The sequence below is a fragment of the Halichoerus grypus genome, chromosome 15 (genome assembly GCF_964656455.1).
Source record: "Halichoerus grypus chromosome 15, mHalGry1.hap1.1, whole genome shotgun sequence".
Classification (NCBI taxonomy): Eukaryota; Metazoa; Chordata; class Mammalia; order Carnivora; family Phocidae; genus Halichoerus; species Halichoerus grypus.
Genome location: NC_135726.1, coordinates 18,680,349 through 18,692,975, shown reverse-complemented (window position 1 = coordinate 18,692,975; position 12,627 = coordinate 18,680,349). Strand labels below are relative to the sequence as shown.

Genomic DNA, 12,627 nt, shown 5'->3' with positions numbered 1-12,627 from the left:
CCCACCACATATGCAAATTCATGAAGCACTAATAGCATCTCAAATCAACATGAAAAAGATCTTTTTAATAAGAAGTGTTAGAATAGCTGGATTGCCACATAAAAAAGATGAAACTGGAGCATATATCATGCCATACCCCAGGATATTCAAAAGGATTCAAAAAGGAAAATGTAAACGTAAAAAATAAAACCATACTAGGACCAAAAGTCAATGTGGGTGGATTCCCCTAGAACCTTAAGAGTATGGAAAACTTTCCTATGACTCAAAATCCAGAAGCAAAAAGGGGAAAGAATGATGAATTTTATTTTTGTAAAAATAAACTTTTGCATGACAAAAAAAAAGATAAGCACAGAAGACAAAGTGAAACAAATGTTTCCGACTAACAGCAAGAAAAATTGTGAAAGATTTTGAAATGATTACTGAATGTCCCATCTAGCACACCCTTCTAGATTATCTGTGTCTTTCACTGTCTTTGGGCTATTTTACATCTCTGTAAATTGTAGAAAATTGATAGTAATCCAAGTCATCCTTTAAAAAATATATATTTATTTATTTATTTATTTTGAGAGAAAGCATGCACGCACATGAGCACATGAGCAGGAGGGGCAGAGGAAGAGGGAGACAGAATCTCACACAGAGCCCCACGCAGGGCTCAGTCTCACGACCCTGAGATCACAACCTGAGCCGAAACCAAGAGTCAGACGCTTAACCAACTGCACCACCCAGGTGCCCTAGGTTACTCTTGATCATAGAAATACAAAACATTTTGGCCAGTAGAACGCAACTGATTGTTGCCCTGCAGATACTGACCAGTTATATGCCTACGTACAAATCTATTTTAGCATTCTGTAACGCCTATGTTGTTTTTTTTGTCATTGCCTTTGAAACAGTTGTCTTATTTTACTGGTTCCTTCATTAGTTAACAAGTGGCATGCATGAATTTAAACAAATAAATAAAATAACTGGATAAAACTATTCAGACATGTAAAAAAGGAACTTAATTCTAAAATTACTTTTTAGTAGTTTGTTAAAATATAGCACAATGCTTGAAGGATAATGAAAAAAAGTTTTCATATATTACCATTTTGTTCTGCAACAGCTCCTAATGTGTATAAGGCTGCTTCTTTTACCATGCTATGTTCACTTGACTTTGCAAGATTTTTTACAAACATCAAACCACCAATTTCCCTAAAATAAACACCTGCATTACCTATAGGGTGTACAGAAAAACAAAACAAATGATATTATGAATCTTTTAGGGAGAAAATAAATCACGTGAACTTTGTAACAAAGCATACAGAGTAACTGAGTCAAAGAGAAAGAACTATGCATATTTCATATATCACAATACTAAAGAACTAGAATCACAGATAAAAATTCAGTATCATGTCTTACTATTTTGTTGACAAATTGAATGAATAGTGACCAAAGCTTCCTTTTGTGAGAAAGGGTTGTCCATTTGATACTTCAGGCACTCCAATAATAAGTTCAGGTCAGTCTTCATTTCTGAAGAACAAAAATTTCTTTTTCTTTTAAACCAAATGTTTCTTTTCAAAAACTAACCATTTAAATTTCACTTTCTAAATGTTGTATCTTTGTAATGTTTGTTTTTAAAATAATAAGTATATATTCCTTTTATAATCTATCAAACAGTAAAGATATATAAAAGATGTTCCTTAAATAAAAGAACTTGAAATGAAATTCTTATAACTATTAGATTTTCCCCTTGCATGAAATAGAATACAAAATTCAAATATTATTTTCTTTAAATAAATCTACACTGGTTTAAACATCTGCCACTTAGAAATGAACTGAATGAAAATGAAAATACAACACATTATAACTTGTGGGATGCTACCAAAACAGTATTTGGGAGGAAATTTACAATACTAAATGCTTATATTATAAAAAAAGAAAGGTCTTGGGGCGCCTGGGTGGCTCAGTTGGTTAAGCATCTGCCTTCCGCTCAGATCATGATCCCAGGGTCCTGGGATGGAGTCCCAAATCAGGCTCCCTGCTCAGTGGGGAGCCTGCTTCTTCCTCTCCCTCTGCCGCTCCCCCCTGCTTGTGTTTTCTCTCAAATAAATAAATAAAATCTTTAAAAAAAAAAAAAAGAAGAAAGGTCTCAAATTAATGACCTTAGCTTCCATCTTAAGAAGCTATAAAAACAGTAAATTAAACCCAAAGTAAGTAGAAGGAAGGAAATAAAGATCAAAACTAAAAATCAATGAGACTGAAAGCAGAAAAAAGAACTGGTTCTTTGAGAAGATCAGTAAAACTGATAAATCTCTAGACAAACTGATGAGGGAAAAGGAGCAAAGACACAAATTACCAATACCAGAATGAGAGATGGCATCATCATAGATTCTATTTATATTCAAAAGATAAATAATAGTTATGCATAACTTCTTATCTATAGATTCAATGACTTAGGTGAAATGGACAAATTGCTTGAAAGACACAAATTAGGGGCACCTGGCTGGCTCAGTCAGTAAAGCATGCAACTCTTGATCTTGGGATTGTAAATTCGAGCCCCACATTGGGTGTAGAGATTACTTAAAAAAATAAAATCATTAAGAAAGACACAAACTGGGCACCTGGGTGGCTCAGTTGGTTAAGCCTCTACCTTTGGCTCAGGTCATGATCCTAGGGTCCTGGGATAGAGCCCCATATGGATCTCCCTGCTTAGCAGGGAGTCTGCTTTTCCTTCTGCCCCTGCCCATCTCCCTCTTCCTGCTGATGTGCAGGCACACTCTCTCTCTTTCTCTCTCAAATAAACAAAATCTTAAAAAAAAAAAAAAAAAGAAAGAAAGAAAGACACAAATTATCTAAACTCACCCAAGAAGAAATCAGATAACCTAAATATTCCTATATCTATGAAAGAAATTGAAATCACACTTTAAAAACCTTTTGTAAAGAAAACTCCAGGTTCAGATAGCTTCATTTGTAAACTCTTCCAAATGCTTAAGGAAGAAGTAATACCAATTCTACACAAACTTTTCTAAAAGTTTGGAGAGAAGGAATACTTCCAAACTTATTCTATGAGGCCAGCCTTACCCTAATACCAAAACCAAAGCAATTAGAAAGGAAAAAAAGACAACTACAGACCAATATCCCACATGAACATACATGTAAAAAGTCTAAATAATTTTAGCAAACTGAATCTAAAAACATTTAAAGTAACAATACATCATGACCAAGTGGGTATATCCTAAAATTCAGGGTTGGCTTAAGATATGAAAAATCAATTGATGTAATATGACAAACTAACGTGGAAAATTATATGGTTATCTCAATAGATGCAGAAAAAGCATTTGATAAAATTCAACATTCATTTCTGATAAAAAAAAAAAAAGTTCAGCAAACTTGGACTAGAAGAAAACCTCCTCAATTTAAGAAAGTATATCTACAAAAAAAAGCCCTACAGTAAACATAATACTTAACAGAGAAAGACTGAATTCTTTCTCCCTGAGATCAGGAACAAGACAGAGATGTTTAACATTGTACTGGGGAGTCTAGCCAATGTCATTCTATTTAACATTCCATTTAACATTGTACTGGAGAGCTTAGCCAGTGCCATCAGGTGAGAAAAAGAAACAAAAGACATTCAAATTAGGAAGGAAGTAATAAAACTATCTACCTTCATGTATAACATGACCTTCTATACAGATAATCTGATGGAATCTACAAAAGAGCTACTGAGTATAGTAAGGTTTCAGTATATCCATTTAACATACAGAAATCAATTACATTTCTATATATACCAGCAATAAGTAATTGAAAATTGAAATTGAAAAATAATGCCGTTTATGGGGAGCCTGGGTGGCTCAGTCAGTTGAGCATCCAACTCTTGATCTCAGCTCAGGTCATGACCTCACCAGTCATGAGTTAGAGCTCTGCCTTGGGCATGGAGCCAACTTTATTTTTTTATTTTTATTTTTTTTTTAAGATTTTATTTATTATTTTTTTGACAGGGAGAGACACAGAGAGAGAGGAAACACAAGTAAGGGGAGTGGGAGAGGGAGAAGCAGGCTCTGCGGAGCAGGGTGACCGATGTGTGGCTCAATCCCAGGAACCTGGGATCATGACCTGAGCCGAAGGCAGATGCTTAACGACTGAGCCACCCAGGTGCCCCTGGAGCCAACTTAAAAAAAAAACAACAACAATGCTGCTTATAATAGCATCAAAAATATTAAATACTTAGGGATAAATCTGACAAAAGATGTGAACAACATGTCTACTAAAACTTAAAAAATACTGTGGAGACATATTAAAGAAGATTGAAATAAAGGGAGTAAAACACCTTTTTCATGGGTTGGAGGACTAAATATTGTTAAAATGTCGATTTCCTCAACTTGATCTATAAATTCAATGTAACCCCAACAGGCTTATTTTTTTACAATGGCAATGCAGAGAAGAAAGGATAGTCTTTCCAACAAATGGTACTGTAACAACTAGATACCCACGTTCAAAAACATAACAAACCAAACTCGAATCAAACCATATACAAAAATTAACTCAAAAGGGATTGCAGACATAATGTAAAATTGGAACTATAAAACTTTTAAGAGGTAACACAGGAAAAAATCTTTGCAACCTTGGTTTAGGTGAAAATTTCGTAGACACAATGTAAATAGCACAATCTGTAGAAAAATAAGGAATAAACTGTATTTCATCAAAATTTAAAACTTCATTTTCTTTTTTTTTTTAAGATTTATTTATTTGAGAGAGAGCAAGCACAAGCAAGGGGAGGGGCAGAGGGAGAGGGAGAAGCAGGTTCTCCCCTGAGCAGGAAGCCTGACACAGGGCTCGATCCCAGGACCCTGAGATCATGACCTAAGCCAAAGGCAGATGCTTAACTGACTGAACCAACCAAGCACCCCTCAGCAGTTTCATAAATTGTTAAACATACACCTACCATTTGATCCAGCCATTTCACTCCTAAGAATTTATCTAAAAGAAAAGCAGGTATGGTCCATACAAAGACTTATACACAAATGTTCATGGCAGCATTATATGTAATAGCCAAAAACTGAAAACAACTGAAATGTCCATCAACAGATGAATGGATAAATAAATTGTGGTATGACCATACACTATGGCTAAGTATAACAATAAAAAGGAGTTAACTATTGATATATGCAACAACCTGGAGGAATCTCAAAATAATTAAACTGAAAGAAACCACAAAAAAAGAATATATACTGTATTACTCCGTGTATTGGAAAAAAAAATGTAAACTATAGTAACAGAAGGCAGATCAGTGGTTGCTTGGGGGAAAGGGGTCCAGGAAGGGACGAAAAGAAGTATTATAAGGGTGCATGAGGATATATTCCCTATCCTGATTGTGCTACTGTTTGCATATATACATATGTGTGTGTCAAAACTTACAAAAATATAAACTTGAAATATTTATTTGCAACTAAAAATGAAAGACAATCATTTCCCTATAAAACTTTTCACTACGGCCTTTTAACAATTTCATCTCTTGGTTTTAAATAAAATTGTATGCAGATTTTGACATATGTTTGAATTAAATTTAAAGTTCTCAAAGATATAGGATGAAGAAAGAACATAAAAACATAGAGGAACACATTAAAAGAAACTTAGATCTATTATCAATCAATATTTAGTTTTCCTCTTAAAAGAAATTCAACTGACAGTTTGGTTCAATAAAATTACTCATGACTCAACTTGTTAGTAAAAAACCATAGTACAAAGGCTATTACTAAATTATCTTAAAGCAATAGCAAACATTTATTGATCATTTTCTACATTAACAGAGACCGTAAGAAGGTTAGTTTGACTGTATGGATAGCAATAACAACAAGCCAAAGAGGATTTTTGATGGGGCATGTTGATTTTCAATTCTAGGCACAACTGCAGAAAACAAGAAACTTCTTTATGTATTCCTCTATTCCCTCTTGTACACCCTCTCCTACTTTGATATTTTCTATTATAATCCCTCCCTTCCCAGACAAAGCACCTAATAACATCTACAACTCAGTTTTATCTTCTCCAGCCTATGCAACCTAGTTCCTTCAATCATTCCTGAAGAAAATAAAACAAAAACTCAAGTATATACAATATAGAAGCACAATTTATAAAAGAAAATTGGATAAATTGGACCTAAAATTTGAAATTTTTTGAGCTTCAAAAGATATCAAGAATGTGAAAAGACAACTCACAGAAGGGAAGAATAGATCTACAAATCAGATATCTGATAAGGGGCTTGTGTTCAGAAAATATAAAGAACTCTTAAAAGTCAATAATAAAAAGATAACCCAAGTAAAAAGCATATAGACATTTCTCCAAGAAAGATACACAAATGGTCAGTTAGTATATGAAAAGACGCTCAACATCATTAGTCATTAAGAAAATGGAAACCAAAACCACAATTAAATACCACTTCACAGGGGCGCCTGTTGGTTAAGCAACTGCCTTCAGCTCAGGTCATGATCCTGAAGTCCTGGGATCCAGTCAGCATCAGGCTCCCCGCTCAGCAGGGAGTCTGCTTCTCCCTCTGACCCTCCCCCCGCTCTCATTCTCTCTCTCTCAAATAAATAAATAAAATCTTAAATAAAAATAGTTAAAAAAAACACCACTTCAAATCCACTAGGATGGCTATAATCAAAAAGATTATGACAAGTGTTTACCAAGAATTTGAAGAAAATGGAACCCTTGTACATTGCTGTAGGAACGTAAAATGGTACAGCCACTTTGGCAAAAAGTCTAGCAATTCCCCAAAAGGTTAAATATAAATTTACCAGACTCAATAATTCTACTACTAGATATATACCCAAGAGAAATGAAAACATGTCACACAAAAACTTGTACATGAATGTTCACAGCAACATTACTCATAACTGCCAAACAGTGGAAACCCAAATTTCCATCACCTCTTGAATGCATAAACAAAATAAGATATATCCAGGGGCGCCTGGGTGGCTCAGTTGGTTAAGCGACTGCCTTCGGCTCAGGTCATGATCCTGGAGACCCGGAATCGAGTCCTGCATCGGGCTCCCTGCTCAGCAGGGAGTCTGCTTCTCCCTCTGACCCTCCCCCCTCTCATGTGCACTCTCTCTCTCAAATAAATAAAATCTTTAAAAAAAAAAAAAATAAGATATATCCATTCAATGGAATATTATTCGGCAACAAAAAGGAATGAAGATACTGATAAAACTTGAATAATCCTTGATAATACTATGCTAAGTGAAAGAAGCCAGCCACAAAAGCCCACATATTGTATGATTCAATTTATATGTCCAGAATAGGCAAGTCTAGAGACAGAAAATAGATCAGCAGTTGCCTACAGTTGGGGGGTGGTGGTGGTGTGACTGCTAAAGAGTACAGGGTTGGGGGGAAATCAAAGGGGTAGACGAACCATGAGAGACGATGGACACTGAAAAACAAACTGAGGGTTCTAGAGGGGAGGGGGGTGGGAGGATGGGTTAGCCTGGTGATGGATATTGAGGAGGGCACGTTCTGCATGGAGCACTGGGTGTTATGCACAAACAATGAATCATGGAACACTACATCTAAAACTAATGATGTAATGTATGGGGATTAACATAACAATAAAAAAACTAAAAAAAAAATGAAACTTCTCACAAAAAAAAAAAGTACAGGGTTGCTTTGGGGGTGATAAAAAGGCACTAAAATTGATTGTGATGATGATTGTACAACACTGTGAATATATTAAAAACAACTAAATTGTATACTTTAAATGGTTGAATTGTGTGGTATGTCAATTATATTTTAATAAAGCTATTCTATATACAAAAATCAAATTACTGGGGGCGCCTGGGTGGCTCAGTCGTTAAGTGTCTGCCTTTGGCTCAGGTCGTGATCCCAGGGTCCTGGGATCGAGCCCTGCATCGGGCTCCCTGCTCCGCGGGAAGCCTGCTTCTCCCTCTCCCACTCCCCCTGCTTGTGTTCCCTCTCTCGCTGTGTCTCTCTCTGTCAAATAAATAAAGTCTTAAAAAAAAAATCAAATTACTGGTATGCTTTGCAGTTGTCCAAATGACCAAAGTGACCCCAATCTCAGTTCTTTTGGGTGACTGATATGGATACTGGGAAAGAGACAGTCTCTCTTTTCTAAATCTCAAACTGTATGTAAATCTGGCTATTCATTTCCAAGGCCAAACTTTGGAACCCTGTCATTAGTCAGAACAGATCTATCAGTAATATTTTCAAATCTATCATCTTACTTTTGGAATATTATCCCTAATCCTTTCAACTGTCTTACTTTCTTACTCTTATATTTACTCCTTGACCCCTAAGATCTCTATAATCCCTTTACTCCTCCTGCACCGAGGCTTCTAGTTTCATTTCCTTCCCTATTCATCCTAGATCCCATGATTCATCACCTCAACCATTATCTTGCTAAGATTACTTTGACCCCCGTCCTTCTACTAAACATGTCCTATAATCCTAACCATGACTCAAAAACATTTTCCTTTCTCTGCTCTTTCAGCCCAAATTTGGGCATTGCTAAAAGAAAAAAAAAAAATCAAGCAATTATGCCATTACAAATATTTGGTATGCATTCCAAGTTATAACCCCCAAATCTATTCAGCAATCCCATCCATGGTCAGCTCTATCTCTCACACCGTTCTGCTGCTTCTGCCATTTTCTGCAATGGCTATTCCAAATCTTTAGCTATCTTTAAACGTCCAACCCCTGTCCCACATCTCCTTCTCTTCCACTTTATTTTATTTTTTAATGATTTTATTTATTTATTTGAGAGAGTGAGAGAAAGAGCACGAGCAGGGAGAAGAGACGGGGGGCGGGGCACAGCAAGAGAGGGAACACAAGCAGGGGGAGTGGGGGAGGGAGAAGCAGGCTCCCAGCTAAGCAGGGAGCCCGATGCGGGACTCGATCCCAGAACCCTGAGATCACGACCGGAGCCGAAGGCAGACACTTAACCAACTGAGCCACCCAGGAGCCCCTCTTCCACTTTGTTTTAATTGGGTTTCCCCAGAAGTAGACCAAGAGACAAGGATTTGAGTGTTAAGTACTTTTTTGAGAAAGTGACACAGGACAGGAAGGCAGACAGAAGCAAGTTATTATTAAGGGTAACTGGAGCTTCACTCCACAAGGGAACTCTGGGAGCCAGGGTGGAGCCACATGTCTCAGAGATACCCCCACCATAGGATGAAGAGTATTTGTCCATCAATTCCAATCAGTCATTTGTTCAGGGCTGCTCCCAGGGAAAGGGCCATTAATTATCTGGCATCTCTGGCTTGCCTTGCTCTCTGGGCAAAAGCAGGTTACAAATGCCAAGATAAATCCTCAAAGACACAGATGTTAGGCCTCACAGAATTCCCCACTTTCCACAACACAGGATTCCTACAAAATATTTACAGCCACACTCATTCTTATCTCTTCCTCTACAATATCAGAACAGGTATCTAGCGCCCTTCTTGTTCGTGGTTAATCCATTCACCTGTGTTGTGGGACCCTATAGTGACTACAACTACTATACTTTGGTGGGGTTTTTTCCTGCCCAGAATGATTTCCCTCCTTTTTGTGCTTTTTTTGGAGAACTCTTCCTCACAACTCTGAGTTTCCCAGTGGTATGAACTGATAGATTTCCTTTCTTGCTTGTACTAGTTTGACTTGATTTCTCTCACATGCAACTCAAATGGCACCATTACAGGCCCATGACTTCCTTAAAAATCTATTCATTTAACAAATATTTATTGCCTGTCTACTATGCATCCACTCTGTACCAGATGGGGATTCTGATTCCAAGGAACTCAAAATCTGGTGATGGAGACCAAGAAAAATATGAATAATTCCCATAGTGTAAAAAAGGGTCTGAGAGGGGCATCTACAATTATCCCTCCTCTCTTTTCAGTTCTCTTCAACCTCTACCTCTTCAGAATCTCCATTCCCCTTTCATATATTCTCTTGTCTCTACTCCCTTACAAGGCTCCCTTAACATTACAGTCTCCCTCTACCTATTGCCATATATCTTCAGTCAAGCTTTTAAGAAGAGTTAGGTATTCATACTGTCTCCAGATCCTTATTTCCCACCCAAAAGTCAATATACTGCAACCTGGCTGAAATGTATCAAATTTACTGTTAATAAAACAAATGATCTCCTAAATAGAAAATCGAGTGGATAATTCAGTCATCTGTGGACATTTGACACTGATGAGCTCAAGCAATCTTTCTCATGAAGTATTCTCCAAAGGCTAGTTTCCAAAATTCCACATTCCTAAACTTCCATTGACCTTTCTGAAATATTTTTCTCAGTCTTTGAGAGCCCTCTTCCTCAGCCAAAACCTTACGTGGTGTGCATTAAGGAACATTATTTCCCATCCTTTTTTTTTTTTTTAATATTTCCTCTCTGATGAATCTCCTCCATGCCCATGGATATCATTTCTATCTTTCTAAGGACAACTCTGAAATCTGTACCTCCATGTATACTTTGGTGGTGGTTCTCTCAGGTTCCCACTGTTCTTGTATATATCTCTATTAAATCAGCTATTATACAGTATTCTAATTATCAGCATGCCTTTACCCATTAGAATGTCAGTGTCCTGAAGTCAGTGTGACAGGCAGGGTAGATGCACAATAAATACATATGTAAATTGCTGAATAATTCTCTCATTTCCTGGATCCTGTCAGATAATCTGCAGTATATCCCACTAATAGATTATAAAATTAATACCAGATAAATAATCCATTAATTTCTCACCTTGTATCTTCTTTGTGTCCTCACTTTCCATACTTGTCTGTATCCTTTTCCTTATATTTCATCTATAAGATAAAGGTATTCTCTCAATTTAAATCAATGTTTGAGAATTCCAGAATTATAAATGCAAAGGGGTAGGGAAAAATAGTTTTCCTGAAGCCAGAGAGCAGGGACTGAATCTACAACTTATTGAATATGTGATAAAGGTTATACTTAAGTTCTCTGAGGCTCAGTTTCCTCATCTGCAAAATAGGAAATTCCTACTTTATAAAGTTGTTACAAGAATTAAATTTAAAAACATACATAAACGCACGTGGCATTCTTAAGTACTACAGGCATTTAACACATTTTATTAAATAAACATAAAAATGGTTGGTTAACTGAATCTAACTGATCCTCTTCTGGTACTCCTTCCTTATTTTCTCTCCTGTAAATTTTCATCCCATCATTTCTGATTGGTCACCCCTCCATGAATCAGAAATTTAAAACACACACACACACTTAAGAACTCCATTTCTCTACACAAGCTAAGTTTAATATTAAAATATTTTTTCTAACAACCCATTTTTTTCAACATAGTATTCTACTATTAAGCTAAAAATCTTTGTTTATATATCACTTTTTAGAAGAATTTTTAAAATAACCAGCAACTCTGATATGGCATCTCATATGCTAAACTGATTTTTTAGAAAAACCTCTGAGAGTCTGATTAACTTCTTAGAGTCATCAGGACTCACAGAACTCTAGAATTCTTATTTACTCCAACACTATAAGGTTAAAGGGAGATAGCTACTTATCCTTTCTATTTTTTTCTCATTCTCAGAATGGAAATAAAATTCCCAAACAAAAAAATAATAAATGTGAGAATCTTTTATAAGGTAATATATAAATATACACCAGTTTTGCCATTTTTTAACCTAGATATTCCATAATGATGTAATGTATGGTGATTAACATAACATTTAAATAAAAAAAAGAATGGTTAGGTACATTATGGTACACTCACAGGATACTGTTACAAGAATACTGATGTTTGCTTGAAATGTTTAATAACAAGGCAAAATGCTTATGCTACAATTAATCTAAAAGAACAAAACTCAAACTTTTATCTACAGCATGATCCCAATTTTGTAGAGGCAAACATAAAATAAAACCACATAGAAAACAACAACATATTAACACTTGTCTTTAGCCGGTGGTTCTATGGTGTCTTATCCCACTTCTTTCTATTTTTCACAATTTTTATAATAATAAAAGCTTCTAACATTCAAGTCCTATCATAGGCAAGGTTGTGTTCTGTAAACCTTATAAATATTATCTTTTTAGTTTTTACAACAATCCTAAGAGGGAGCTATTGGGATGAATTCTGATGAGGAGAGGGTAAATAATTTGCCCAAGTTCAAACAGAGAGTATGTGCCAGAGCTGGAATGGGCACCAAGAAAATCTGAGGCCAACCCCTACACTCTTATCCTCTATTGTACTGTCTCCCATATGTAAACATGCATTACCTTTCAACAAATGGGTTAGGATTTGGAAAAGGAAGACTAATTTAAAAAAAAAAACTTATAAAAATGGACTACTATATCATATGTGGAAATTTTTGCTTTGTGAAGGAATTTAAGGACTATTTCCTTAGTTTTAATTAGTCAGAATTATTCTGCTTTAAATATGATTTTATTTTTAAAAAGGAATATAACTTTAAAATCTAAACATCTTGAAACTGAAACTGACAAAATACACTACCTTCTATTCCCCTTTGTCTTTCCTATACTTTTTTCAATTAAATGGTCACTTTGCACACAAAAAAATAGAGTTTTCCAACTACCTTGTAGCATTAATACAAGTCATCTATTTACTAGCAAAATGCTTTAGAAACATCCACAGCAAAGGACAGGCTATAACTTTCAAGGAATTGATAATT

At 35.8% G+C, this 12,627-nt stretch overlaps 1 protein-coding gene across 1 annotated transcript in view; it reads right to left on the bottom strand.

Annotated features, from left to right (window-relative positions):
• Positions 1–10,739, bottom strand: part of TERB1 (telomere repeat binding bouquet formation protein 1) — a 42,779-nt gene extending 32,040 nt beyond the window's left edge. Inside the window, exons 1-3 of the mRNA XM_036115166.2 lie at positions 10,709–10,739; positions 1,396–1,506; positions 1,082–1,210 (exon numbers count right to left, since the gene is read on the bottom strand). Of these exons, the coding sequence (XP_035971059.2) occupies positions 1,082–1,210; positions 1,396–1,506; positions 10,709–10,739 (271 nt within the window). The remainder of the gene's footprint in view (positions 1–1,081; positions 1,211–1,395; positions 1,507–10,708) is intronic.
• Positions 10,740–12,627: the final 1,888 nt, after the last annotated feature.